General features: G+C 53.1%; 1 protein-coding gene across 2 annotated transcripts in view; it reads right to left on the bottom strand.

The window, feature by feature from the left end:
* Window positions 1-1,550: 1,550 nt before the first annotated feature.
* LOC104369337 (aryl hydrocarbon receptor-like) overlaps window positions 1,551-23,610 on the bottom strand; it is a 29,947-nt gene continuing 7,887 nt past the window's right edge. The window contains exons 3-10 of one of the 2 annotated variants that reach the window (XM_042784342.1): window positions 13,676-13,794; window positions 9,893-9,982; window positions 7,918-8,032; window positions 7,069-7,211; window positions 6,737-6,927; window positions 6,240-6,349; window positions 5,806-5,947; window positions 1,551-5,374 (exon numbers count right to left, since the gene is read on the bottom strand). In XM_042784342.1, the coding sequence (XP_042640276.1) occupies window positions 3,535-5,374; window positions 5,806-5,947; window positions 6,240-6,349; window positions 6,737-6,927; window positions 7,069-7,211; window positions 7,918-8,032; window positions 9,893-9,982; window positions 13,676-13,794 (2,750 nt within the window). In that variant the 3' untranslated portion in view covers window positions 1,551-3,534. Of the gene's footprint in view, window positions 5,375-5,805; window positions 5,948-6,239; window positions 6,350-6,736; window positions 6,928-7,068; window positions 7,212-7,917; window positions 8,033-8,133; window positions 8,284-9,892; window positions 9,983-13,675; window positions 13,795-23,610 lie in introns of those variants that run through there. The other variant, XM_042784343.1, reaches the window with a different exon arrangement.

Here is a 23,610-nt window from a genome sequence, read left to right as displayed (position 1 = left end):
CCCGGGGGGGCGGGGGGGGGGTGGAAAGGGGGGGGGAGATGGAGCGGCACCGCCTCTGCCCCCGCCCCGGGAGAGGAGGGGCTGGGGGGGTGGGTGAGGGGGGATTGGGAGATGTAGGGGGGATGGATGAGGGGGGTAAGGGGGAGTTAGAGGTGAGCGGGGATGGATGAAGGGGGTAAGGGGGGGCTGCAGGGGGATTGTGGGCTGAATGGGAGATGTAGGGGGGATGGATGAGGGGGGTAGGGGGGGCTGAGGGGGCAATGGGAGGTGACAGGGGATGGGGGGGGAGATGGATGAGGGGGGTAAGGGGGAGTTAGAGGTGAGCGGGGATGGATGAAGGGGGTAAGGGGGGGGCAGCAGGGGGATTGAGGGCTGAATGGGAGATGGATGAGGGGGGATGGATGAGGGGGGTAGGGGGGGCTGAGGGGGCAGTGGGAGGTGACAGGGGATGTGGGGGAGATGGATGAGGGGGGTAAGGGGGTGCTAAAGGCAGAGTGGGAGGCAAAGGATGGGGGGGATGTGGGGCCGAAGGGGGATTGAGGGCTGAATGGGAGATGTGGGGGGGATGGATGAAGGGGGTAAGGGGGGCTGAAGGGGGAGTGGGAGGTGAGGGGAGGATGGATGAGGAGGGTAAAGGGGGTTGAAGGGGGAGTTAGAGGTGAGGGAGGATGGATGAAGGGGGTAAGGGGGGGCTGAAGGGGGGTATGGATGAGGAGGGTAAGGGTGGCTGAAGGGGGAGTGGGAGGTGAAGGGGGATGGATGAGGAGGGGTTGAAGGGGAAGTTAGGGGTAAGGGGGCCTGAAGGGGGATGTGGGGGGGATGGATGAGGGGGATAAAGGGGGCTGAAGGGGGAGTGGGAGGTGAGGGGAGGACGTGGAGGGGATGGATGAAGGAGTTAAGGGAGGCTGAAGGGGGATTGAGGGCTGAATGGGAGAGGTAGGGGGGATGGACGGACAGTCTGCACGTCCGTGCCACTGCGAGGGCACACGCCTGTGTCAGGGTGTGTGCCTGTGCACAAGCGTGCAGCGGCAGGGACACCCAGCGAGCTGTGCCTGCAGGTCAGCCTCAAGTGCAACCGTGAGCCCCAGCCCTGCACGGGGTGGTCAGGGGGTGCAAGCGGGGGACACCGTCACCCCCCCCCCCCCCCCCCCCCCCCCCCGCTGCTGCTGTGTATGCCCAGAGTGGCTGGGGACAGCGAGAACAAGCGTCACACCCCCAGCCTTCACCTGCAGCAACAGGGCCAGGAACCAAGCAAGGTCAGAGCACAAACACACAGGGCAGCAACGTGTGTTTCCATTACCTGGAACAACATTCCTCCCCAAAATTACCCTGTCTAAGGCAAAGCACAGCCCTTCTCCATCTGGGATCCCTGTCCCGTGCCTCCTCTGGGGCAGGAAGAGGGGGTGAACCCAGACTGTCCTCCTCTTTCAGCCAAAGCCCAGAGAAATCAAATTCAGGGCTAAGCCAAAAGGAAGCTTTTTCAAATACTTGCGCAGTCAAGAGGGAAATGGAGAGACACTATTTCAGGTCAAAACAAACCATCACCCCTATACAAAGCAAATCGCTTTTTAATACGTAACCACATGCAGGGGGTGAGTTTCAGGACATCTTTTTCTCCTCAGCATCGTCTGTCTGCCAACAGCGATACAAAGAAATCACAAGGCGTAAAATGAGACACTGCCACAAAAATAGATGTTATATGCACATATGCAATGTATAAAGAGATAAGACACAAGTACCAGAACACCAGGGGTCTGTCTTGGCTCCAACCAGTAGAGCCTGGTGGGGTGTCCCCTCCCCAAGGGCACTTCTTGCAGGACGGGGGGGGCCCTTGGCAACCCCCCGGCTGGGGCAGTGCCTCGATTCACAGTCTTAGCAGGCTCCAGGACAACAAAGGCTGGTGAGCAGATTCCATCCTGCTGCTTTTTGGGGTCTGTTGATTTGTAAGGTTTCCGTATCACAGTCAGTCAGCTCCTCACCCTGTCCTAGGCACTCCTCCAGGCCACTTCGGAGGGGTTTCAGCCCACTTCCAGCATCACTCTGCTCCCAGGCTGCAGCCAGGAGCTTGACCCTTCCCAAGGCCCATCCTGCCCTGCAAGCAGCCCCCGGAGCCCCGACACAGCAAGGCAAAGCAGGGCACGAAGGAAGAGAAGCAGGGAGATGAGCCCACCCCACACCAGGACGCGCACAGGCTTGCTGCTGGGCTAGCCCTGCACTAATTACCTGATTTTACTCACTCGGCAAACAGTACAGGCTTCATACCGGTGCGAGAAGCAGATGTGATGCTCAGGGTGAGGGATGCAAGGGGGGAGAAGGTGAGTAGATCCCCAACCCCTCTGTCCTCTCTGACCACCCTGGCTTTGCCATCCTGTCTTGTCTTGAACCAAACCTTGTCCCCCATCATTGATTCTTCTTGGGATTTGGGAGAATTTGCCCAATGGTGGGGGGAAAAAAAAAAAAAAATCCACATCTTAGGTTAAAAAATACAGAGAATTCAGCAAAGGGGCTGTGCTGGTCTCCAGGATGACACTTCAAAGGGCACAAAGTTGGTCTGACGTGGAGAGGCAGGCAGCAGTCACTGCATCCCTTCCTACCTTTCCTTCTCACTGCTTTGGCAAAACTCCACCACACCGAGCAACTGTAGGAGCAAACCCCCATCGTTCCTCCATCTGAGGGCACAGCTGAGCAGAGGAGAGGAAGGCAAGGACAAGCCAGTGATGAACACAAGGGGAGCTTGGCTGGACCTTCCACACAGTTCTGCCCAGAAAGGTCACAACAGCCTAGCACCCACTTCTCCCAGATTCCCTGGGAAGGCTGCTGAAGTGCCACAAAACCCTGAGCTGCCTCTGCTCTCACCAACTCCACCTCCCACAGAGACCCTTCAGATGCTGCTGAGCTTCTCAAAGTGCTTGGTAACATCCCCTTTTCTAAAGGAACTGGGTCACCAGGGGCTCAGGAGGAGGAGAGGAGACGGAGAGCACAGGAGGGAGGGAGCAAGGAACGGAGCAGAGGGGCTCAGGCAGGCCGAGATGAGGCTGGGGACTGATCAGCATCATGACAAAGGTGGTCCACGCACACGGGTGATGAGGAGACCCTGCTGCACCCAGAAGCAGCAATTCAGTGCTACGTGCCTGTAAGGTAGCAAGTTCATCTGCAAGAGGCTGCCACAAGCAGCAAGCAGGGTGTCCTTCCTTGGACCCCAAGAGTCTGACAAACCTCCCCCCTGGGATGGCTGCACCTCCCTGAAAGACTTCTCCTGGGAAAACAAGACAAACCAAAACACAAACGTGTCGCCCTAGACCGCCTGAAAGCTCTGCTAGGGCATCTTGTTTCAGGCACTGGAAGACAAAATCCTCGGGGCACTGCTCGTAGGTGTGCACAGCCAGAAGAGCTCGTCATCGCTGGTGGCTTTTCAAAACACGGCTCCTGGTTCGCAGTGAGGCTCCAAAACGGGCTGCCCACAAGCGATGCTGCACCTGCATCCCCCACCCCGGCACGACCCCTCGGCTCCGTCTGTGCGAGCCGGTGCAGCCCTCAAGTCCTGCAGCCCTCACACCTCACCTTGAGCTGGACCCCGCAGGCACAGGGTGGCTGCCCACCCACCACGGAGCCTGGTGGGAAGAAACCAGGGCCCTGCCCCGAGGAGGGCAGGGCTGCTGCACCCACCTTTGCAGGGAGAGCTGCTGAACACCTCAAAACTGAACCTGGTGAGGAATGAGCTCCAGGCTGGCTCTCACTGGGGGAAAGGAAAGGTCCCAGCTGCTGGGGAAGGGATATTTTAGAGGCATCCCTAAGAAAGTTGCTCTCATATCTATAAAGGCTATTTCCATACTGGCATTCAGGCAGCACGATGTGGTCCATCCCGTGGGTGCTGGGAGTTGTGCTGGACCCCAGCAGGAGTTTGCTGCGTTGCACCGGACCTGCCCCACTGCACCTCCGAGGAGCTGCCCCAGCCTGCAGGAGCCACTTGCCCCCCCGGAGCACTGCCTGCTCCCCTTGCCAGGAAAAGCTGGGCTCTAGGTGGGGGATCAGGGGCTGCTCGGGGAAGCCACCACCCCCTGGCAGCCGGCTGGCTCCTAAGGGTGCTGCTGCTGCTCGCGCAGGGAGAGCAGCCTCCTCGTGATGGAGCTCCCCAGCCCCAGAGAACAAGGACTCGCACAAGCCCTGAGCAGGGCAAGGAGCGGGCTGGGGGGGCAGCAACCACAGCCCAGCTCCTGGGGGGCTCTCGGGGCTGCCAGCCAGCAGAGTCTGTGGCTCCACGTGCTTTCCTGCCGCTTCCAGCTGTTTGGGAGCTAAGGCCGTCCAAGCCTCCGATGAGCAACCTCCAGAAGAAGTGCTCGGACCCAAAGCGTCGGCTGGGTTGGCCTGGACGGGGACATTGTGCCACCGAGCCACTAGTGTGTTTGAGTGCAACAGAGGCGAGTGGCTTGAACCCGCCAGCTCGCACCCGGGCTGGATCCGATCATTAGGAATACTGTTATCTATGGGAGCAGAGGTGCTAACTTCTGCTTGAAACACTTGGCCCGGGTTTGCCAGCTGAAGTGCTACAGGGGACTTGTTGCTGGAGTCCAGGACATCCAGAACAGCCCCCTCCACCAGCCCAGCAGAGTTAAATGGGACCTGCTGTTCCAGTTGAGCAGAGCTGACCTTGGAGGTAACAGAGGCTAGAGACACCACGGCACCTTGGCCTCGTGCACCAGGTGCCCGGGGCTGTGCTGGGGCTTGGAACACTGAATCAGTTGCCCAGCAGTGCTGGAAACGAGCCACAGCGCTATTTTCCTCATCGCAGGGTGACGCGCTGCAGTGCAGGAAGTCCACGCTCTTCTCAGCATCCTCCCCGAGGAGCATCTGCTCCCCATCGGATGTCACCTCGGCGCCTAGCCTCTCGCCAGCCTCCTGAGCTGGCAGCTCCTCCTCTGCACCCAAGCTGAGCAGAGCCTCCTCCCACCGCTGCAGCTCTGCGTTGTCCACGTTGAGGCTCTGGCAGACGTTTCCCTTCACCTCGCTCTTCTCAAAGAGGGTTTCGATAACCACCAGGAGGGAGTCGCTGTCCTCCTTGGCATCACCGGCTTCCTCGTTCTGGCTCAGTCCATCAGGCTCAGCGATGAGATCTGGCAAAGGGAACTGAGGCATGTTATCAGTGTGGGAGATGTATAGGGATGCATCCTGCTTCATCATTGCCCCAAGAAGAGAGTTGGGGTCTACTGAGCGCTGCTTCGAATGGGAGTTTGCTTGTGCCTGCAACTCCTCCTTAGCCTGGAAGGAGTCCAGGAATCCAGGAAGGTCATTCTCGTACAAGACTGCTTCCCCTGTGGCAAAGCTAAAAGGCAGCTGCAGGCTTCTCTTCCGCAGATGTTCCTCCCCTTCTTCATTCCTTCGGGGCGAAGGGTAAAAAAAAAAAAAAAAAAAAAAGGATGGAAACAGCATGAGCACCTCTTCTGGGCCAGGCAAACCCACCCTCCCAACAGCAAGACGGGAGGTCATAGCCCTGCCCCTGGCTAAAGAAAAAGGTGCTGGACTGGGCTGGCCACAATGCCACAGTGCTGGGAAGCCCCCAGGGAGATCTGCATGGCTCGGGGAAGGGCTGAGCATCCAGGGCTCACCCCAGGCGGGAGCAAGCGTGTCCACAACCCCCTTCTCAGAGCCGTTCCGCTCGTGCCTCCCTGCTGCAGGAGGGCACGTGCTGCAAAGCGCCGATCGTGCAACCCAGCCACCCCCATCACCTCCGTGTGCCTCGGGCGGGCAGCCCCACGGCCACCCACGCCGAGGGCGGGCGAAGGCCAGCGCAGACCTGGCGATACTCACGACAGGGCTCTCTGCCGGGCAATGATGCAGTCGGGCTTGCCCTCTTTGTACACCAGCCGGGCGTTGGCCTGCACCCACACCCAGCTGCCCTTCTTGGTCAGCAGCCGGAAAACCGTCAGCCCGCTCTCCCCCGTCTTCATCACTGGGGCAGGGAGAGAGAAGAGAAGGCAGCGGGGACGTGGGGACCCCGTGGGAGGGGGCAGACAAACGGCACGTGGCGAGACGCCACGAGGCCGAGCGTCACCTCGCACCCGGGCTCCCCAAGCAGGTATCACCCAGGAGGGGAGAGCCTTTAGCGTGGCTGCTCCAGGCCCAGGGCACACGGCCCACCAAGGAGGCACAGCCGGAGCTGCACCGGTGCTGGGGAGCCAGGAGGGTCCCCCCCAAATGCACCCACCCCCATGGGCCCCCCCCCTCTTCCCCCCAGCACTCACTTCTCACGTGGTTCTCTGCGCAGTGCATCACGTCGGCGGCGTGCACAAACTGGTACCCGGATCCCCTCCCGCACAGCTCCGTTTCTGTGTACCCCAGGACAACCTTCCCCCTGGGAACAGTGCAGAAACCCCAAGGTGACACCAGGGATGGATTTCCCCCCCCTCCTTGCACCCCACTGGCCAAACGTGATCCCCTGGCCAGCACCCAGGCAGCTAACCAAAGCCTCCCACTTTGGGCGGTGCAGCTTTCCATCCTGGCCTGAGCTGCATCCCCTCTTCCACAAAACCACCCTAGGCTGGGTTTACTGGCCTGAAACCCAGCAGCCAAGGAGTGTCGGGAGCCCAGTTAACCTGCTCCCCGTGTTACTGGGGGGCTGCAGCAGATGGACAAAAGCACCTTGCCACAGGAGTTGCGTCAGAAGCGCCGTGTTCCCCTGACTCTGGTTTTCTGTCCAGCACCAGGGGTTTTGCCACGGGGAAGGTGAGAGGTGCCCTACCAGGAATCACAGGCCATGGGAGTGAAATCCAGCTTGTGCTTCGTCTGGAAGATGAGCGTCTTGGTCCGAAGCTCCAGGACGGAGTGAGGCTGGAGGAGAGTTGCGATGGCAAAAAGAGCGAGCGGGGACCTGTCTGATGCCTTCTTCTGCTGCCCGAGAAGGAACTTCAAGCGCCCGCGGAAGTTCAAAGCCTTGGAGGGGATTAGCAGAAGTGGGTGTGAAGAAAACGGGGTGATGGGAACTGGCTGTGCTCCCACCCCTATGGGACACGAGTGGGGACCCTAGGGAACACGCTGGGGGCAGAGGGGTGACCTGGTGTGGGGCTGCGTTACCAGAAATCCCGAGGAGTTATCCAACAAGCAGCGGAAGCGGCAGGTGAAGCTCCTCTCCACAGAGGAGGGCTTCTCAGGGTGGAGGTGCTCTGGGCTGGATGTGGTGCTGCCTCCAGCCAGCAGTGGCTGGTCAGTCGGAAAGGCTGGGGAAAAGGGTAAAAAAAAAGGGAAAATGAAGCCAAAGAGCTGTGAGACACTGGCCCAGAGAAGCTGTGGCTGCCCCCTCCCTGGAAGGGTTCAAGGCCAGGTTGGATGGGGCTGGGTGCCCCCTGGGCTGGGGGAAGGGGCCCCTGCCTTTGGCCATGTGGTTGGAAATAAATGGTCTTTAAGGTCCTTTCCAAACCAAACCATTCTGCGAGTCAAAGATAAGCTTTCCAAGCTGCACACCTCAAGCTCATGGCCTTGCAGGCATGTTCCTGGTGGAGACTTTGCTGCTGAAGCAAACCCATGAGCCTCACAAGATGGGCAAGACCTTGCCATGAGAAATTACCAGTTCATGAGAATTTCTGGTGCCCTGGCCTCTCAGACAGGAGCAAGACAAACAGCCCCACCCTCGCTGAAATAAGCAGGGCTTCTAACACTGAAAAGCAAAAAGGTTTGGGGGGGAAGTGTCCCCGTCCCTCCGGCACAGCGAAAGGCAGCACATCATTGCTGGTGGCTGCTTTTGGCAACGGGTGGCCGTGCCAACCCCTGGGATGGTTGCGAGGCCCGGAGGGACGCTATGGGATGCTCCTCAGCACAGGGCTGTGCTTGGGAGCTATAAAACTCTCCCCCCAGGAGGGTTTTCCAGAACGGGGTGGGGCATGAAGAGGCGGCTGGCCGGTCCCCAGGGATCACCCCGGCACTCACCGTCGGCAGCGTGCCGGGCGCTGCCGGACGCCGGGGCCCGGTGCAGCTGGCGGTGGAAGGCGGCTCTGTCGTCCGCATGGATCAGCTCGTACACGCTCTGGTAGATGAGATCCGACTGGAATGACACGAGGGGAGAGGGGCGTCGACTCCTGCCCAGCCTGGCAGGGGGGTTCCGGAGGAGAACACGGCAGGAGGCTTTCCTCCGTGGGTACTAACATTGCGGCGATCGAGTGCGAAGAAATGGGCGAGTGTAGCCAGCTGCATGTGCCGCGTGGAGAGTGGGGACCAGGAATTGGCTGCTTTTTTTAGGGAGGGTGGCTCAGGAAAGAGGAAAGGGGAGCAGAGAGGAGGGTCTGCCTGGGGAAATCATGGGAACAGCTCAGAAGTTAATAGAAGCAATAGAAATGGCGATGTCTGTGTAACCCTGGCTGCTCAGGGCTATCACACCGCCCGTTTCCTCAGTGTCCTCCGGCCACAGCTAAGCAGAGCGTTCCAGCTTGTTCTACACACCAGCAAGGCTGAGGTCCTGGTGGCACCCAGCCCTTCCCGGGATGTTTCACACTGGCTCTGACTCCTGATCTTTAACCACCGATCCATGGGAAATGTTGAAACTCAAGCTCCCTCTGTGTCACGGGAGCCCCTGCGCTTTGGGAAGCTCTGCTCCCCGTCTGCGAGGTGAACGCTGCAGCAGTGGCACTTGCCTGGCAGGTCTTAACTTCTAATATCTTCTCAGGACCAAATTCAGACAGGTCTTAACTTCTAATATCTTCTCAGGACCAAATTCAGACAGGTCTTAACTTCTAATATCCTCTCAGGACCAAATTCAGACAGCGCCAGAAAGGCTGTGGGCTGTCAGCAGGGAAATTGTACAAACTGCTGGTTTTGGTTGGGTTTGTTTTTGTTTTTTTTTTTTTGTTTTGTTTTTTTTTTTGGTTTTTTTTTTTTGTTTGTTTGTTTGTTTGTTTGTTTGTTTTTTTCCCTGTTGTTGATTTTTTTTTTTGGTGTTTGTTTGTTTGTTTGTTTTAATCCCACTCCAAACCTGTGGGAGTCTATATCCCAGCACAAACCATCTTCCTTCAGTGGGCCACCAGGAAAGACAACCAGGCTAATGCTGGGCTACAAGGTTAGCCACACAGCAGAAAAACCAGCACGTCCTCACACCTCCTGCCTCCCAACACAGCCCCCTTTCTTCTAGGGCCTTTCCCATTGCGGTCCTGCATGCTGTGGTGGTCAGCATGGTCCTGCCAAGCCCATGGGCAGCTCAGGCTACCGACTGCCACGTCCCTGCCCTCAGAAACGTGCCAGAGCAGAGGCTCTTGCTTAAGCAGACATAGAGGTACCTTGAGAAGACCACTCACTGCCTGACAGCTGCTTTGACTTCGGGCATCAGCCCACGAGGAACCCAGTGAGCTGGGAAAGGGGGCAAAGAGAAGACAAAGAAGAAAACACACCAGTCTCTGCAGGTACACCAGGAACCCATGCAATGAAATGGGTTTGGCAGCTTCACAGCCCTCCTGTTGTCTCAGTCCTTTGGCCAAAGGGGCTGGACATCAGGAGAATTGGAGGTGACAGGGTGGATGTGGGGAGAGACCCCCTTTTCCTTGGCATCTCATGTAACCCACAGTACTTCAGGGCACTGACACTCTCACCAGCGAGATGCCTTCAGCCTTGTGTAAGTGAGAGCATGTGTGTCCTGCAGTATGATACAAGAAAAATCTCACACCTCTCTAACACACAAAGACAAGAGGATAGAGAGCCTGACATTGCTCAGCTTGCATTTGTTCCTACTAGTGTCACAAGCCTGCTCGGTGGCTTTCACAACCCACAAAGAACATGACTCATTTGAAAAATGTACATCAAAAATGACCCAAGGGAACTGGGAAGGGAGAAGAAAGCCCTAGCATGGTTACCAGCATCTCCTTCCTAGACCCTGTCTGCATCTGGCTGTTTATAGCCAGGAAAAAATCGTACCCACCTGATGAAAGCCCAGGTAGTCCTGCACAGTAGGGGAGATGTAGAAGATGTAGCCATCTCCAGTCACTGCGATGACAAATCCATTGAGTGCCTGAAAGCAGAAGTTGAACCCAGAGTTACTCTCCATAGCTTCAGTCCAGCTGCTGAAAGAACTTCTCCAGCAGGTGTTTCTTCAGCATTCAGGGACAGGAAGGGACCTTCACCAACACCGAACCCCACAAAAAAAGGAAAGCCCTTGTGACCATGCAATGGTTTAATCCTGGTTGTTTGTTTGTTTTTTTGTTTTGGTGTTTTTTTTGTTTTGTTGGTGTTTTTTTTGTTTGTTTGTGTTTTTTTTTTGTTTGTTTTTTGTTTGTTTGTTTTTGTTTGTTTGGTTGTTTTTTTTTTTTTTAATTTTATTTTTTATTTTTTTCCCAGTGTTAGCATAAGCATTGAGCCAAGACGGACTGACCACTTTTTCTAGACCCGTCACTGAAGCCCACTCACCACAGGGCAGCTCCTGCATCAGGAGGGACCAGCTAAGGAGAGGTTTCATGGACGACCTAGAGTTAGTTACCTCCCCTCCAGCCGTACCAGCTCAGTATAGCTATACTCTTCTAGGGCTCTGATTTTCTCTAACAAACCTGCCTAGAGCTTCAATAACAAGCAGTGTAGAGGGAAGGAGGACTACCCTGAGCCGTGCAGGAGCCTGGTGACTTCAGGAGGAGCCTAGCATCAGTTCAAGCTTAATGAAGCTTTCAGAGATAGTAACCAAACTGCAGTCACTGACCTGACCTATTTATCCACTTGTTCATTTTAAGGATGGCCTCCAAAGACACTTTAGACCTTGCTCCTCACCCTGAATTTTACAGTTAGGAGGTAATACCAGCTTATTTCTGCATTTCTGTATGTCTTCTCCCCACACTTTCTCCAATCCCCAAAACCTGTCTTTTAATCCTTAGCACCTGAGGACACTGATGTCCCCCAGGCTCCTGCTCTTAGCTCCAAGGGTACCTGAACAACTCATCACAAAGTACATGAAGTAAGACCAAACCCAGTCACTGCAATGATTCAAAGATGATAATGCAGCTAAAAACAACACCCACCTTGAAAGCAAAAGAGGTGGAAAACCCTGGAAACTCAGATCTTAGGTTTGTGAAGGCCCTGACTTCTCATCTGTGATGTCTGATGTGGCACCCCCTGGTCCTTATAAGCATGCAAACCGTTTGACACATCTCTTAGGAGGCAACAGCCTCGTGTTCTCATTTGTCTCTCATTTCACAGGACCACAACCTCTTCCCATATGAGTTTGTTCTTCTTTCTGACAAACATACAAAGAGCAATGGGCTCTCTTGAGATGTTTGTCAGGAACAAACCCCATTGCTCCTTAAATATGGCCTGGCATTAAACTGCCGCTGTGAGACACCATACTGGGAATGTTATTCTCTCTTCTTGTTGATGTCCTAGATGACAGAAGATAAGGCTTTAAAACACAACTCCCCCAAATCTCTCTAAAAAAAAAAAAAATCTTTGTGCTCATACCATCTGCCAACTTCACTTCTTGCCTTGCACCCTGCAACTACATACGTACGGCCTGCAGCTAAATCCATACCCAACTGGTAGTTCCTTGCTTGAAAAACACTAAACCCACACCAAATTAGAGAACCTATGCCAAAACCGTGGAGATGATGGCTGGGGTGGAAGGAGGGAAGAGCACACACCTGGTGAATACCCAGGAAAAGAGGCAAGATGAAGATCCAGAGATATCTGGTGACCATTTCAGTCTGGTTTCCTCTGAAAGTACTGCACTCAATAGTAACTCTTACCCTCTGCTCTTGTCTGTAATGCATTTAATTTATTAGTGAATAGGAGGAGAGAAATTAAGAAAAGAAAACACTAAGTGGAGGTCTGTGTTTAATGAGGATGTGGGCAGAAATCTCAGCAGATCTCATAAGCATCAGGCCAGGACCTGCCACAAATATGGACTCTTGGTCATGCTGAGCTGTGCTGGGGGGGGAACGTGGGGACATGCTGTTTGCTTGAGAACAGCCTGGGGAGAAGGGTCCAGTCATCCACGCTGCTCCTTTGGCTCTGCTAATCCTCTGCCCCCATGCAAAGAGGGGGCAGGAGCAGTCGGCTGATACAGCTCATGCATTTGCCCATTTACAGCGACGCACTAAGGCTCACGTGGGCTGGCTTTTTTTAGTATCTTGGATTATTTGAAAGGCTGCTGGCTTGAGCACGTTGCCAGATATTGTACAGATCCAGCTTGCAGTGGGACCTGTCCCTTTCCTTTGTGTGCTGCAACACCCCCCCTCCCCCAGGGGGCCCTGAGTCAGAGTCTTCTGCAATTACAGTATCTGATTAAAATGCTCTTTGGAGGGGGGAAAAAAAAAAAAAAATATCAGGGAGCTCAGCTGGGAGATTTCTGTCACATTAACACCTCATAAGCTCTCCAGATGCCTTCAATCACCCAAGGCTGCCAGTGATCTGGGGGCTCAACAAGTTGCCATCATAATGGTCCAGCTCAAACCCCCCAAGAGCATTCTGGAGCAGCTCCATCCTGGGACTGGGGCAACCACAGGCTCCCTCCTGGCTAGCACGTTATTCCAGCTGTTCCTCTGTGACAATCACACTTGCAGACATTTGAGAGTGCTCCTGGGAACAAAGCTCACACGGGAGCCTGGGTGGCCCAAGCTTTGTTGTGAAAAGTCACAAAAAAATGTCACAAGAGCCTCCCAGGAGCCACTGCCTCAGCAAAATCCCCTGTGGGGACTCTGCTGGGGTGCTCACACCTGCCTGCCTGTCCCTAACAGTGGGCATTCATGCAAAGCCATGCAGGAACAGGGTTGAAGGCACCAGAGTCAGACTTTAAGGAGAGCCAAGTACCCATCTGCTTTTTTTTTTTTTTTTTTGGAGAGGAGGAAGAAGGGAGAAGAGAACTCAAGGCCCAGAAAGCAGAGACACATGTGATATCAGGAACACCACCATGGAGTGATTAAAGGTCTTGCACAGACCTGCCCTGCAGCCCCAAGGAGCAGCACGTTTTAAGCTGAGATGCCTAGATGTTTATTCAGCAACCAGCCTTTCCATGGGCCCTTTCTCTCCCATTTCCTTCCAGCTTACATTTATAAACTGCAGCCCAAGCAAAGAGCATCCCGGCCAGCTGATTCACTAGCTCCTTGTTCTCTGAAATTCCGTGAGAGCTATTTCACTAGACACACACTGGCCTTTCTACAACGCAAAGCTCTCACCGCACATTGAATTTGTCCACCACTGTCTCCCAGACCCACTTTCCCTTCTTTTTTCCCCCTCAACCTTCAAACCAAACCTGTTTTTTTTTTCAGCTGTGAACTCATGCTAGGGACCTCGTGCAATGCCCCGGCTAGGGCACGCAGCTCCTAGCAGATGCTTTCTCCTGCAGCTATCACCATTCTCCTCTCGGCATTTACTAGAGCAAAAGGAACCCACCACCTCAGAGACTAATCTGATCTAACACAGAACTAACACAGATCAGTCCCTGCACCGTGGTATGATACCCCTGCACCTTCCCAGTCAGGATTTACAAACTTGTACACGTTGGGTCCATGAGCTGTAGTGGGTCCCAAGGCAAAACACCAGCTTTGGGCTCAGCCAAAATCACAGACAACCAGCTCCTGGCGAGGAAGGGTCTCCTCTTCCTTCACAGGTGGGACTGCACGCTCCATAGCTGCTGTACAGCTGAGCAGACACAGACCAGTTGTCATGCCCGGCGGATCACAGAAGCCAAGAGAAGACCCCAAATGACGGGGCTGCGGCAGGATACCTGGAGCAGCAGCTCCCCCTCAGGAAACAGCTCTCTGTTGACCTGCAGGTCCATTCGCCTGTTCCCTCCTGGAGCTCTGGGCTGATCCAGCACGCACTCACCAGTGTCCGTAGCTGTGGCTGCAAACAAGAGGGCAAGAAATCAGCACAGAAGGGGCAAACCATGGACATTTTTGTCCTCCTCCCCACCCCAGTGCTGCTTGTGCACGGCTGCACCATGCTACCCAGTGCCCAGGGACCCATCCCAGAGCAAGATGAGACCAATGGTAGCTGGAGCAGAGACCTTTACAGAGCCATCCCCGACTTGCCCAATGCTTCCTCCAAGAGATTATTTCCCCTGCTTGGTCCTGTTTCTGACAAACCTTGCTTCTGCTGAGGTCTGAGGCAGAGATGCAAAGGACAGAGGGGAGGTGAGCATTTTTGGGCTGCCCAGGCTAGGAAAAACCACTCAACGCAGCAAGAAGTCTTCAGGTTAGAGCCAGGTAGAGCTGGTGTTGGCCTCAAGCCACCCCTGTGCCACAATATCTGCTTTCCTGCCCTTCAGGGCTGATGAAGGACAGCGGCAAACCTTCCCAAACCATCTGAGATGATGCCATCAAAGCACCCATTTTTTCTGCCTTTGGCTTCTTGGATGTAGATCAGAGGGTTGGTGGCCACAGCATTCCCAGTAAGACACATAAGCAGCTCTCTGCTCCCAGGACTCACTGCCATGACCTCCCCATTCACGTGAACAAGGATGGCAGCTCATGGGGACATCCCCAGTGTGGTATTTCATCTGCTGGGGAATTATCCTCGAAAAACATCAGTCCAAACTCAGCTTCCAACAAAAGGACCATTTTCAAGACATGATTTTGCACCAACTTAACCAAAAACATGCAGGAAAACCTCAAAGCAGCCCCTGTATAGGAACTACCCCACCCCTGTGAGCTCCTGCAGCACCCTGAGGTCAAACAAAAATCACACACCCTGTGCCCAGCCACATCACTGCCTGCCCTGTCTGAGCCCTGGGTTTGTGATGGTTTTGCATGACCTTGGCTGGATCCAAATGGTCTTCTGAATTTGAAGGAGTGGTAGGAAATGAGGAAAAACCTCAAACCATTCCAAGTCTGATCACACATTTAATTTTCTCCACAGTAGAAGTTCTCACCTCACCACTGAAAGGTTTGGGTTTTCTTCTCCCCCAGTAGCCCCAAGTTCAAAGCCAAAATAATTCCAAACCTAAAAAAAGTTTCATCTGAAACTGCCGATACAAGACATTTTGCTTTTCATCAAACCATCAACATGCAAAAGCATTTTCCCTGATTGCAAGGAAGGTCTTGCAATCTTTCCCTGATTAGCTGAAGGTCTTGCATAAAGTGACACAGAAGAGCCACGCTGTTTCAGTCACACAGGTTTAAATAAAAGTGGAGAGGGTGCTCTGAGCCCATTAAGCAGAATTAGCCTCGATCTCTATCGCTGATAGAGCTGGGCTACTTCAGCCTCCCCCAGACCTTGAGTGCTCCTTGGAGATGCTCAGGCAGCAGCTGCATCTTCTGCTCTTTCCATCCCGCACCATCACTCGCTGGAGGAAAGTCCAAGCTTGCGGGGAACTCCCACGGGACATGCCTTCCCCTCCCCGACAGCTCATCCGTGGGTCGCAGGTTTAGCCCATGCCACAAACCTGCATTGACCCCCACGTAAGCTCACATTCCCATTTCTGCAGGGGACAACCCTCTGCATAGACCCTTCCCAAATCAGCAAGAGGTAGATCGGCCAGGCCAGGGGACACGAGACCTCTGGGAAAGGTTGGGGAAGATGACGTTCAGCACCAGGAAAGCAGTCACTGTGTTCAGTTTGCTCAAGGAAAGGCACGTCCCCAGGGGTTTCAAAAGACAGGTTTGAGGCAGTCACCAAGCAAAAAGTTTCCTCGCACAATTGCCAAGCGATCCCAAGGGAAAAACATCCAAAGCCCATGTGGACCACGGGCATGGCTTCAATTTGCACATGATGGAGTGGAATAGTTTCAAAATGAAGCATTGATTCTTTTTTAAAATTTGAAGTCTTTTGAATGCTGAGTCCCCTCTAAAGCATTGAAATGAGGCAAGCTGGCAGGGAAATTAAAAAATAAACCAAGTTCTTCCAAAACAAAGCTCCAAAAGGGCAGAGAGCGTTTTGAGAGGATGCATGTCCCGAGGGCACATGGTCTCCCCTCCAGCTCTCTCCCAGTGTCCACCAGCAACATCTGCAGGGAGAGCTGCAATGAGCTGGGGAGAGCTGCTGTGGGCTTACAGAATCCAACACGGAACACTTATTCGCTCATTTTGTGTTTCCAGCAAAATTGTTTCTTCCAACTCTCCTATCACTCTTAGCAAGCGGCTTTTAATCTCCCATCAGACACGCTTACTTCCCCTACTCTCAAACACAGAGTGGTCCATTTCTACACAGCTGAGCTAGAAAATCCTGCAGAATCTATCTCCCATGGGAGACACTATATGATGACCTGGCTTGGGGAGAAGGCCTGGAGCACAGAGAGAGGGTAGAAAACCCAAAGAGATGGTGTCTGACAACTGCTTTGCCAGTAAGCATCACTGCACTGGGGTTGTAAGGTTTAACTGCAGGGCGTGGATTGTAACTGGTGCTTCTAGGTACCGGTGGTGTAGAGCAGCTGGTGTTCACGTCCTGCCCAGTCCTCACCATCCAAGGCCAGAGGCCAAGGAGATGCTGAGGTCAGTGGATGAGGGAAAACACACGGTGCTCTCCTACCAAAATAACCCAGGAATGTGTGACACGGGCTCCCCTTACTTTCATCATCACTTCAAGACCTCTGGCCCAGTCTTGTTCTTGCAGATGGCTTCTCTGCTTCAAGAGACAGCCATCCTGCTGGGTGGCTTTGCCAGTGGTGGAGTGAGCATCCAGCAGACGGGCAGGGCTGGAGGCTGCTCTCAGAAGCCACAGCCATTCCTCAGCAGCCTAGATGATCTGGAGACCTCTTGCACCCCTTTTCAGGTGGTGACTCTCTTCATGTTCAAACATGTCGTGACTAGGTGTCCTCCAATAAGCTGGGAGCAAAGCATCCCTGTGGTTTTCCCTCTCCAAACAGGTCTCTGAACCCATCCTCGCGTAAACTGTCAAGAGCCACAGGGATTGGGAGCAATCCCAATGAGATGCCTGAGCACATCCAGACTGGGGACTCCAGGCCCATGTAACCTCCAGGGGTACAGGGGCTGTTCCCAGTTATTTTTTGACTCAAAAAGGAAAAAACAAAAAAATCCTTTTAATCAAAGTGCAGAAAAAAACCCCATGCCATATGCAACATGGGTAACCTCATGGGAGGGAGAGATCGCTCTTGAAACAACCCCCATTTGCCTGAGACAAGTTATTAGTCTCTGGGGGATTTCATCAGCCCATAAATCCATTCTCACCAGAAACAACTGGCAGGATGATCACCCCATGACAGGCAACGCTGGCTCCATCTCCTGATGACATGGGGTGGTGGCTTGAAGCCTCCTTCCCCTCCTGCTAGTTCCCCGAAGCAGCTGGGCTTAGGTGATGCAGAGGGCATCTCCAGGACATGCTGTGACTCTGGAGAGGAGCTTGTGGCAGGGTCAAGCTGGAGCCTGAACTGCTGGGAGCAGGGAGGACTGACAGCCAGGGTTCTTCACCTCAGCAGAGCAGGCTATGTGATGGGAAGATGCCACCCCTCAGCATCCCACCAAGAGCCCCAGGTCCCTCTGCCTGCCGAAGGCATGCCTCCAAGGGGATGCTGGCTAAGATGCCCTGAAAACAATTGATGGCAAGAAGAGGAGGGCCCTGTCTGCTGCAAGGCAGGATAAAGCAGCTGCTAAGCCACGTTGAAAGCTGGCTGATTTACTCCCTGTTTAAAGATACTTGTTGTAATGGCCCACTACAAGTTCAGGTTCACTTCCACACAAAACAGCTGAAACCACAAACTTAATGAATTTGAAAGAAACAAGTCCAACACATATACAGTATACGATATACTCACAGTAAAAGAAATAATGATAGAAACAAGGACCATGCACATTCGGTGTTTGTGCCCAGCTTTTTCAGTCTCCTGCTCTGCCTCTTTGAGACTTAATGGGAATTAGTGCAAGGTTAAAAAAGACCACAACAAAGGTGACCTACAGTTACTACAGAAATTCTAGGCGTTTGCTGAAGCAATTCGGTGATCATTTTTGAAGTGCTGGGATAGAGGTTATCGGTGTGTAATGTTTAAGACAGGAGGGGCAATCCAGCTCTGTCCTGAAGCCCCCCACACCAGTCACAGCACTGGAGGAGGCTTCCAGCTGCTGGTGTGATCCCCAAAGACTGAAAGGCTTTCATTCAAAATGAAGCCACAGGAGATGTCAGCCAGGATCAGTAGCATTTTTCAGCATTGATGAATTGGGATGTGTCCTCTACATCCTCAAGAGCATCCCTTTGCGTTGGCTTTCTTGCCACTGCAAGGAGGTTTAAGCCCCATAATGTGGAGGAAAGGCCTCAAGTGTGAGAAAGCAATCTGATCTCTTCACTTTTTGCTCATCACATTCACAAAGGGAAAACACAGCAGTGCAGTCACAAAGGCTAACACATCCCTTGCCTCTGGCATAGTCTCATCACTGAAAAAAGGTATCGGTAAAAAATCCTGGAATCAATTCTGCTCTCATGGACTGAATCACACCGGAGGGAGATGACAGACTTCACCCATGGCAAGCATTTCTCTTTGAACAGACTCCAAAGATGCCTGGCATCAAGAAACCAAGAGCTCCCAGCTCTTACAGCAACACCAAGCCACGAGCAACCATTTTCCTCTTGGACCCGACCCCAAACCCCATCAAATCAGCACCAACTTTTGCCTCAGCTGTTTAACAAAGGCATCGTGCCAAGCATTGTGCTCATGCCATCCAAGTAAAACAGGCAAATGCCAAAACCACAGATTATAAACCTATTAGAAAAAGTCACACAGCGTTTTTCCAAGGAGCACAGAAATGCCCAGGGGAGTGCTGGCAGCCCCGAAGCCCACGCCAACCTCTCCAGCCTGCTGCTGCAAACGTGCCTGAACAGTCCTGCAGGATCTTGCCCAAGGAGGGATTTAAGCTTGACTCTTTTCACCTCATCGGTTAACTTCAGGTCCAGACACCTGGCCACTGTAACAGCAAACAAGGAGATGAAGAAAAAAAAAAAAATAAAATCTAACTTATTGCTGACTGCAGTGAGATTAGCTGGTAAAACCTGCGGCGAGCTGCGCCGCAGCAGAGCACTGCAGAGTTGCACGGAGAATGGCAGAGGTGGGAATGGCCCTGGTGAGATCTCCTCGGCCAACCCCCTGCTCAAGCAGGGTCGCCCAGAATGAGTTTTCCAGGACCACGAGCAGTCCCCAGCACAGATGGGGATCTTGGATCTAAGCTTCATAACTGCACCAGTGCAGGGACAGGGAATATCTGACACTGCTGATGGGAAGCATTGGACCTTGGAGGACTCATCCTGCCTTCCTCCACTGGCAGGAGGATGGAGACACATCAGGACTCCAGCTCCTGTGGTGGCAGGACCATGCTACCCAGCACGTTTTTGTGGGATCCATCTCTGCACTGGTACCTGCTGGTGCTCAAATGCTTGCTGGCAAACAGCAGGCCTAGGCCTTGGTGTGGAGCGAAGAGGCTGGCTGTCATCGCAGCTGAAAGGCAGCAGCCAGGATCACGTCGACCTGGCACTAAGATGAACTCTTGCTTAGCACAGACCAAGCAGAAGTTCTCATCGTGGCTGTCTGGAGAGCCCGGGGGAAAGGCTGCATCATGCAAGACCTTCCCCATGTTCACCCTAAGTATTTTGCAACCCTGAAACAGGAGCAGCCTAAAAATCCATCCACACATGTCAGTGGCAGCTGCAGCACTGACTACTCTTCACAATCTGTGACCTGCCACCTCTGGTACACCGGCATGAAGAACAGCTCCTGAAGCTGGTACCACCTGGGTGGCTCCTACCCGCAGCTCTCCACCAAGCCAAACTGCCCAATAACCCTGTAGAAGCTCCTTCAGCTTCATACATACCTCTGTGTCTCCAGCAATGCTTGCAAGGTGCAGAGTAAAGCCTGTTATGAGTTGTTAGCCATCTCAAGATTTGCCAGCCTCCAGAGCGTGGTCTCATACCAGGACAGGATCCTCCACTGGTTCTCTCTATTGCAGACCTCACCACCTGGGTGACCTTAATCTAGGAAGAGGGCATGGCAGCACATACCCTAAGCACATCCTCTCCACCTCACAGAGCATTTTAAGCCCCATTTTCTTGCTGCTCTCACCCTTGGCAGAGTCACATCTGTAACCTCCAGCATCTGCTTCTTTTGCTATGCAAACCCTAGGAATTTAACTCCAGCAGAGATCTCCAGCTAGCTGGAGTTTTTCCAAGTCACTCAGGGCTAAACAAATCCATCCAAGTTTTCATGAGCTCTCACTGTTTGCAGCAAGTAAAGCTCCCGTCACACCATACAGAGCCCAGAGCATCACAACAGCCAGCAGCACTGCAAATGTAGAGACAAGCTTTTTTCCTTGGGTACTTGCTCTCAAAGAGACAGGGATCAGCAAAGTCACTCTATATTTATCTGGGAGACCATCAGACACAGGTCCAAGTAGTAACCACTGCAAATTGGTTTGCAGACAGAAGCTCAGCACAGGCCTGGCAGTGAGGTTCAGCCATTTTTATACAAGTGACAAAACCTTTAAGTGCCTTTAAGGCAGGTTTTGATAGCACCAGAGTTGTCTACCAGTTATCTACCAGCGCTCAAAGGCTGGATCTGATGAGCAAAGCTTGGAAGAGACCAAGCCCTGAACCTCCACCTTGCCACGTTTTACCCATGTAACCTTGGGCAAGACTGAAACTTTCCCGATGCTCAAAGCAGGCTCTGACCCTGGCAGCACGGAGGTGCTTCATCTAGTTTGGGAGAAGAGTCAACATGGGACTGCTCAACTACTGCAGGTCCCCATCTGAGGTATAGGGCAAGCTGTTCCCCCAAGGTGTGCATCAGCCACAAGCTGGTAACAAGTGCATGCTGCAAACCAAAGGAAGAGGGAAATTGGGACTTCTGGGTCTATTCCTTCTCCTGACTATGAGGAAGAGTCAGACCCAGGGGACATAGCCACCACCATCCTGCTGGCATTGGCACACATCACCCAAGGGCCACTGTGGCTTGAGACACACATCTGCCATACACCAAGCCTGAGACAGCACTGCCTTCAGCCTCACCAGCTTGTACAACCACCACACTGCTCCTAGGAGAGCAGGGAGACCAATCCTGATGACTTCCATCCTGCAGAAGAGCTGGGCTAAAATATACTGAGATTTTAGCAGCCAATCTCAAAGTCCAGTCCCACTCAACCCCAGGGAAGGAGTGGTTCAGGACCTGATAATCACGGCCAATCCAGATGATTTCCCTGAACACCCAGCTCTGAACTCGCATGCCAATTTTCCATTTGTTTGTTTAATTTGCATAGGGAAGACTCTGACACCAGGCAGAAGAAAGCTGTGCAACATCTGCAGCACTTGCACCGGGGGACAGGCAAGTTACAGCAGATGTGTGTATGCCCCAAATGGAGGCATGGAGCTTCAAGAGCTTTCCTCTCCATGCCTGAAGCTTGTAATTTCCAGCAAACTACAAGTTTTTCTGGTTTCTCATTAAAGCACACACAGAAGAGAGAAACCATTTAAAAACAAAGCAGATTTAAAAGATGACCCAGTGAGTCATCACCCTGCAATAGCATCTACTGGTTTCCAAACAGCCCCATGCTCCAAAACCACGTTCAAATCCCAAAAGCACTTTCTTTCAACTTTCAAAAATTAATTCCAGCTGTAATCCTGCTGTCTGCTTACCCAACTGCAGACCCCGAGCATAAATCACGATAACCACGATCCTCCCCGGGTGGGAGAGGAGAAGATGCAGAAGATCCTGTGTACCTGCTGCTGAGCCATGGCTCTCATGGCCAGCCCTCACTTTAGCCATCCGCCTTGCTGTGCCCACCAACCAGCTCTTCCTCACACCCCGAGGAAGGTGAAGAGCAGCATTATGGAGGAGTAACACAGGGATATCTGGGAGGGGACATCCGAGTTTCACATCAGGCAAGCACAAGAAAGCCTGAGCTTTGGGAGCCAATTCCCCGAAGAGTTTGGCCATTAACTCCTTTTCTGCTTTGAGTTTGTTGATGGGGCTGAGCAAACACCAGCAGGAAGGGTAGCCCGGCCAGTGCGCACCCTGCTCAGCACCAGCTGGCTGAGCAGGGCAGCCAGACCTCCAGCACGGGCCCCAGATGACCTGGGTCTGAACCCACCCAGATGACACGAGACACGTCCCTTTCCCTAGCATCCACCATATAAGCAGGCAGCGACACCAGCGTCCAAACCCACTGTGGGTTGCCTTCCACTCTGTCCCACCAAGGGCACTGCCCCAGACCCTGGTGCCTGACTTCCTAAACCCCATTAAATAGGTCTGTTCCCAAGCCAGAGGCACATTGTACCCATATATCAGAAATATCAAAGATGGAGAACATTGGAAACCCATTCCTCACATTTCTCCTCATGTAAGAAGCCAGACAATTTTCAGACAACACAGGGAAGCTCAGTCCTGTGGCTGGAGGGAGCACAAAAAAATTAGGACCCTCAGAACATCAGTCTGAGCCCACTTGCAATTTCCTTTTCTCCCAGTTTTCTGCATTTTTCCTCCTGAAAGGAGAATTTGGACACTGGATATAAATCCAGGCTTGCAGAAGGACAGATTTAAAGGCCACAACACAGCCAGGCCAGAGTATAGTTTCCTGAAGGACAACAGATTCAGTTACACGGTGTTTCAAAACTTGCCTCTAGGTCACAGAGATTTTAACACAAACCCACCATGAATCCTGTTTGCTGTGTCCTTCAGGTAAAGCAGCCTTACAAAAATCTGTGCAAACCCAGCTCTAAATCTAATATCCAAAATAAGAGCTGGGCTTGCTCCCTCAAAGTGAGAGCCATGCTCGCTCTGAGATGCAAAATGGTGGAAACACCAAGAATTGGTCATTTTTTCCACGGAGAGTAGTCACCTCCCAAAATAGCACAAGATCAGGAAGGCTGTAGCGCGAGTGTCAGAAGACACCAACCATACATCCTGAGCTTTCAGCCCATCCACAGATGTTGATACCATTTCTGCCCTGCTTTGAGGAGGTCTTATAAAACATTTCTAAAATAGATCCTTCTCCACCAGTTGCTGCTTGTTCATGGCATCTGCGTGGTGGATGATTTACCTTGACCTGGGCCAGCACCACAGGTGCCACATGCATTTTTGTGAGCCTGCCAGTTACTACAGCCCTGTCTGCTGGTGTCAGAGGGGAGGGCTCCAGGAAAACCCGAAGCTCTCAGGAAATTATCAGCAAAACCTCCATGCGGGACCTACACAGGTCTCTGAAGCTATCCAGGGAAGGCTGTGTGCTGGTTCTCCTACCTCAGGTGGCCAGGCAGCAGGTCTGACTGGCTTAAGAGACCAAAAGGGGTTAACGCAGCAGCTCCAACCAAGGGCTGCAGTTGGACAAGCTCAGCCTGCGTGCAAACCTGGCACAGTCCAAACAAGCTTCTTGACACGAGCACAAATCCTGGCCAGCTCAAATGCCAGTGAAGTTTCCCTGATACCTCAAGCAGATGTTGCAAGCTCTTCAAGACAGTGTAGTCCTCTCCATCTGGAGAGGAAGGTGGGTGAATCCTTTCACCACCCCCAAGAAAAACCAGCTGAAGACCTGTCACCTCTACAGGGTCTTCCTGGGATAATCTCCAAACCAGAAAAAGCTGTATCAGGGGCAGCAGGAGAAAATACCAGCTAATGCAGACAGGCCAGGGAGGACCAGAGGATTGTTCAGAAGAAGCATTGTCCATCTCGTGTATTACCAGTCTTACCCCCAACATCTGAAATTAAAATAAAAAAAAAAATAATCCAAGAAACCCACC

This window comes from Tyto alba, unplaced genomic scaffold (genome assembly GCF_018691265.1).
Source record: "Tyto alba isolate M040663 unplaced genomic scaffold, T.alba_DEE_v4.0 Super-Scaffold_7, whole genome shotgun sequence".
Taxonomy (NCBI): domain Eukaryota; kingdom Metazoa; phylum Chordata; class Aves; order Strigiformes; family Tytonidae; genus Tyto; species Tyto alba.
The sequence above is the reverse complement of the archived record's forward strand: the minus strand, read 5'-3'. Positions and strand labels throughout refer to the sequence as shown.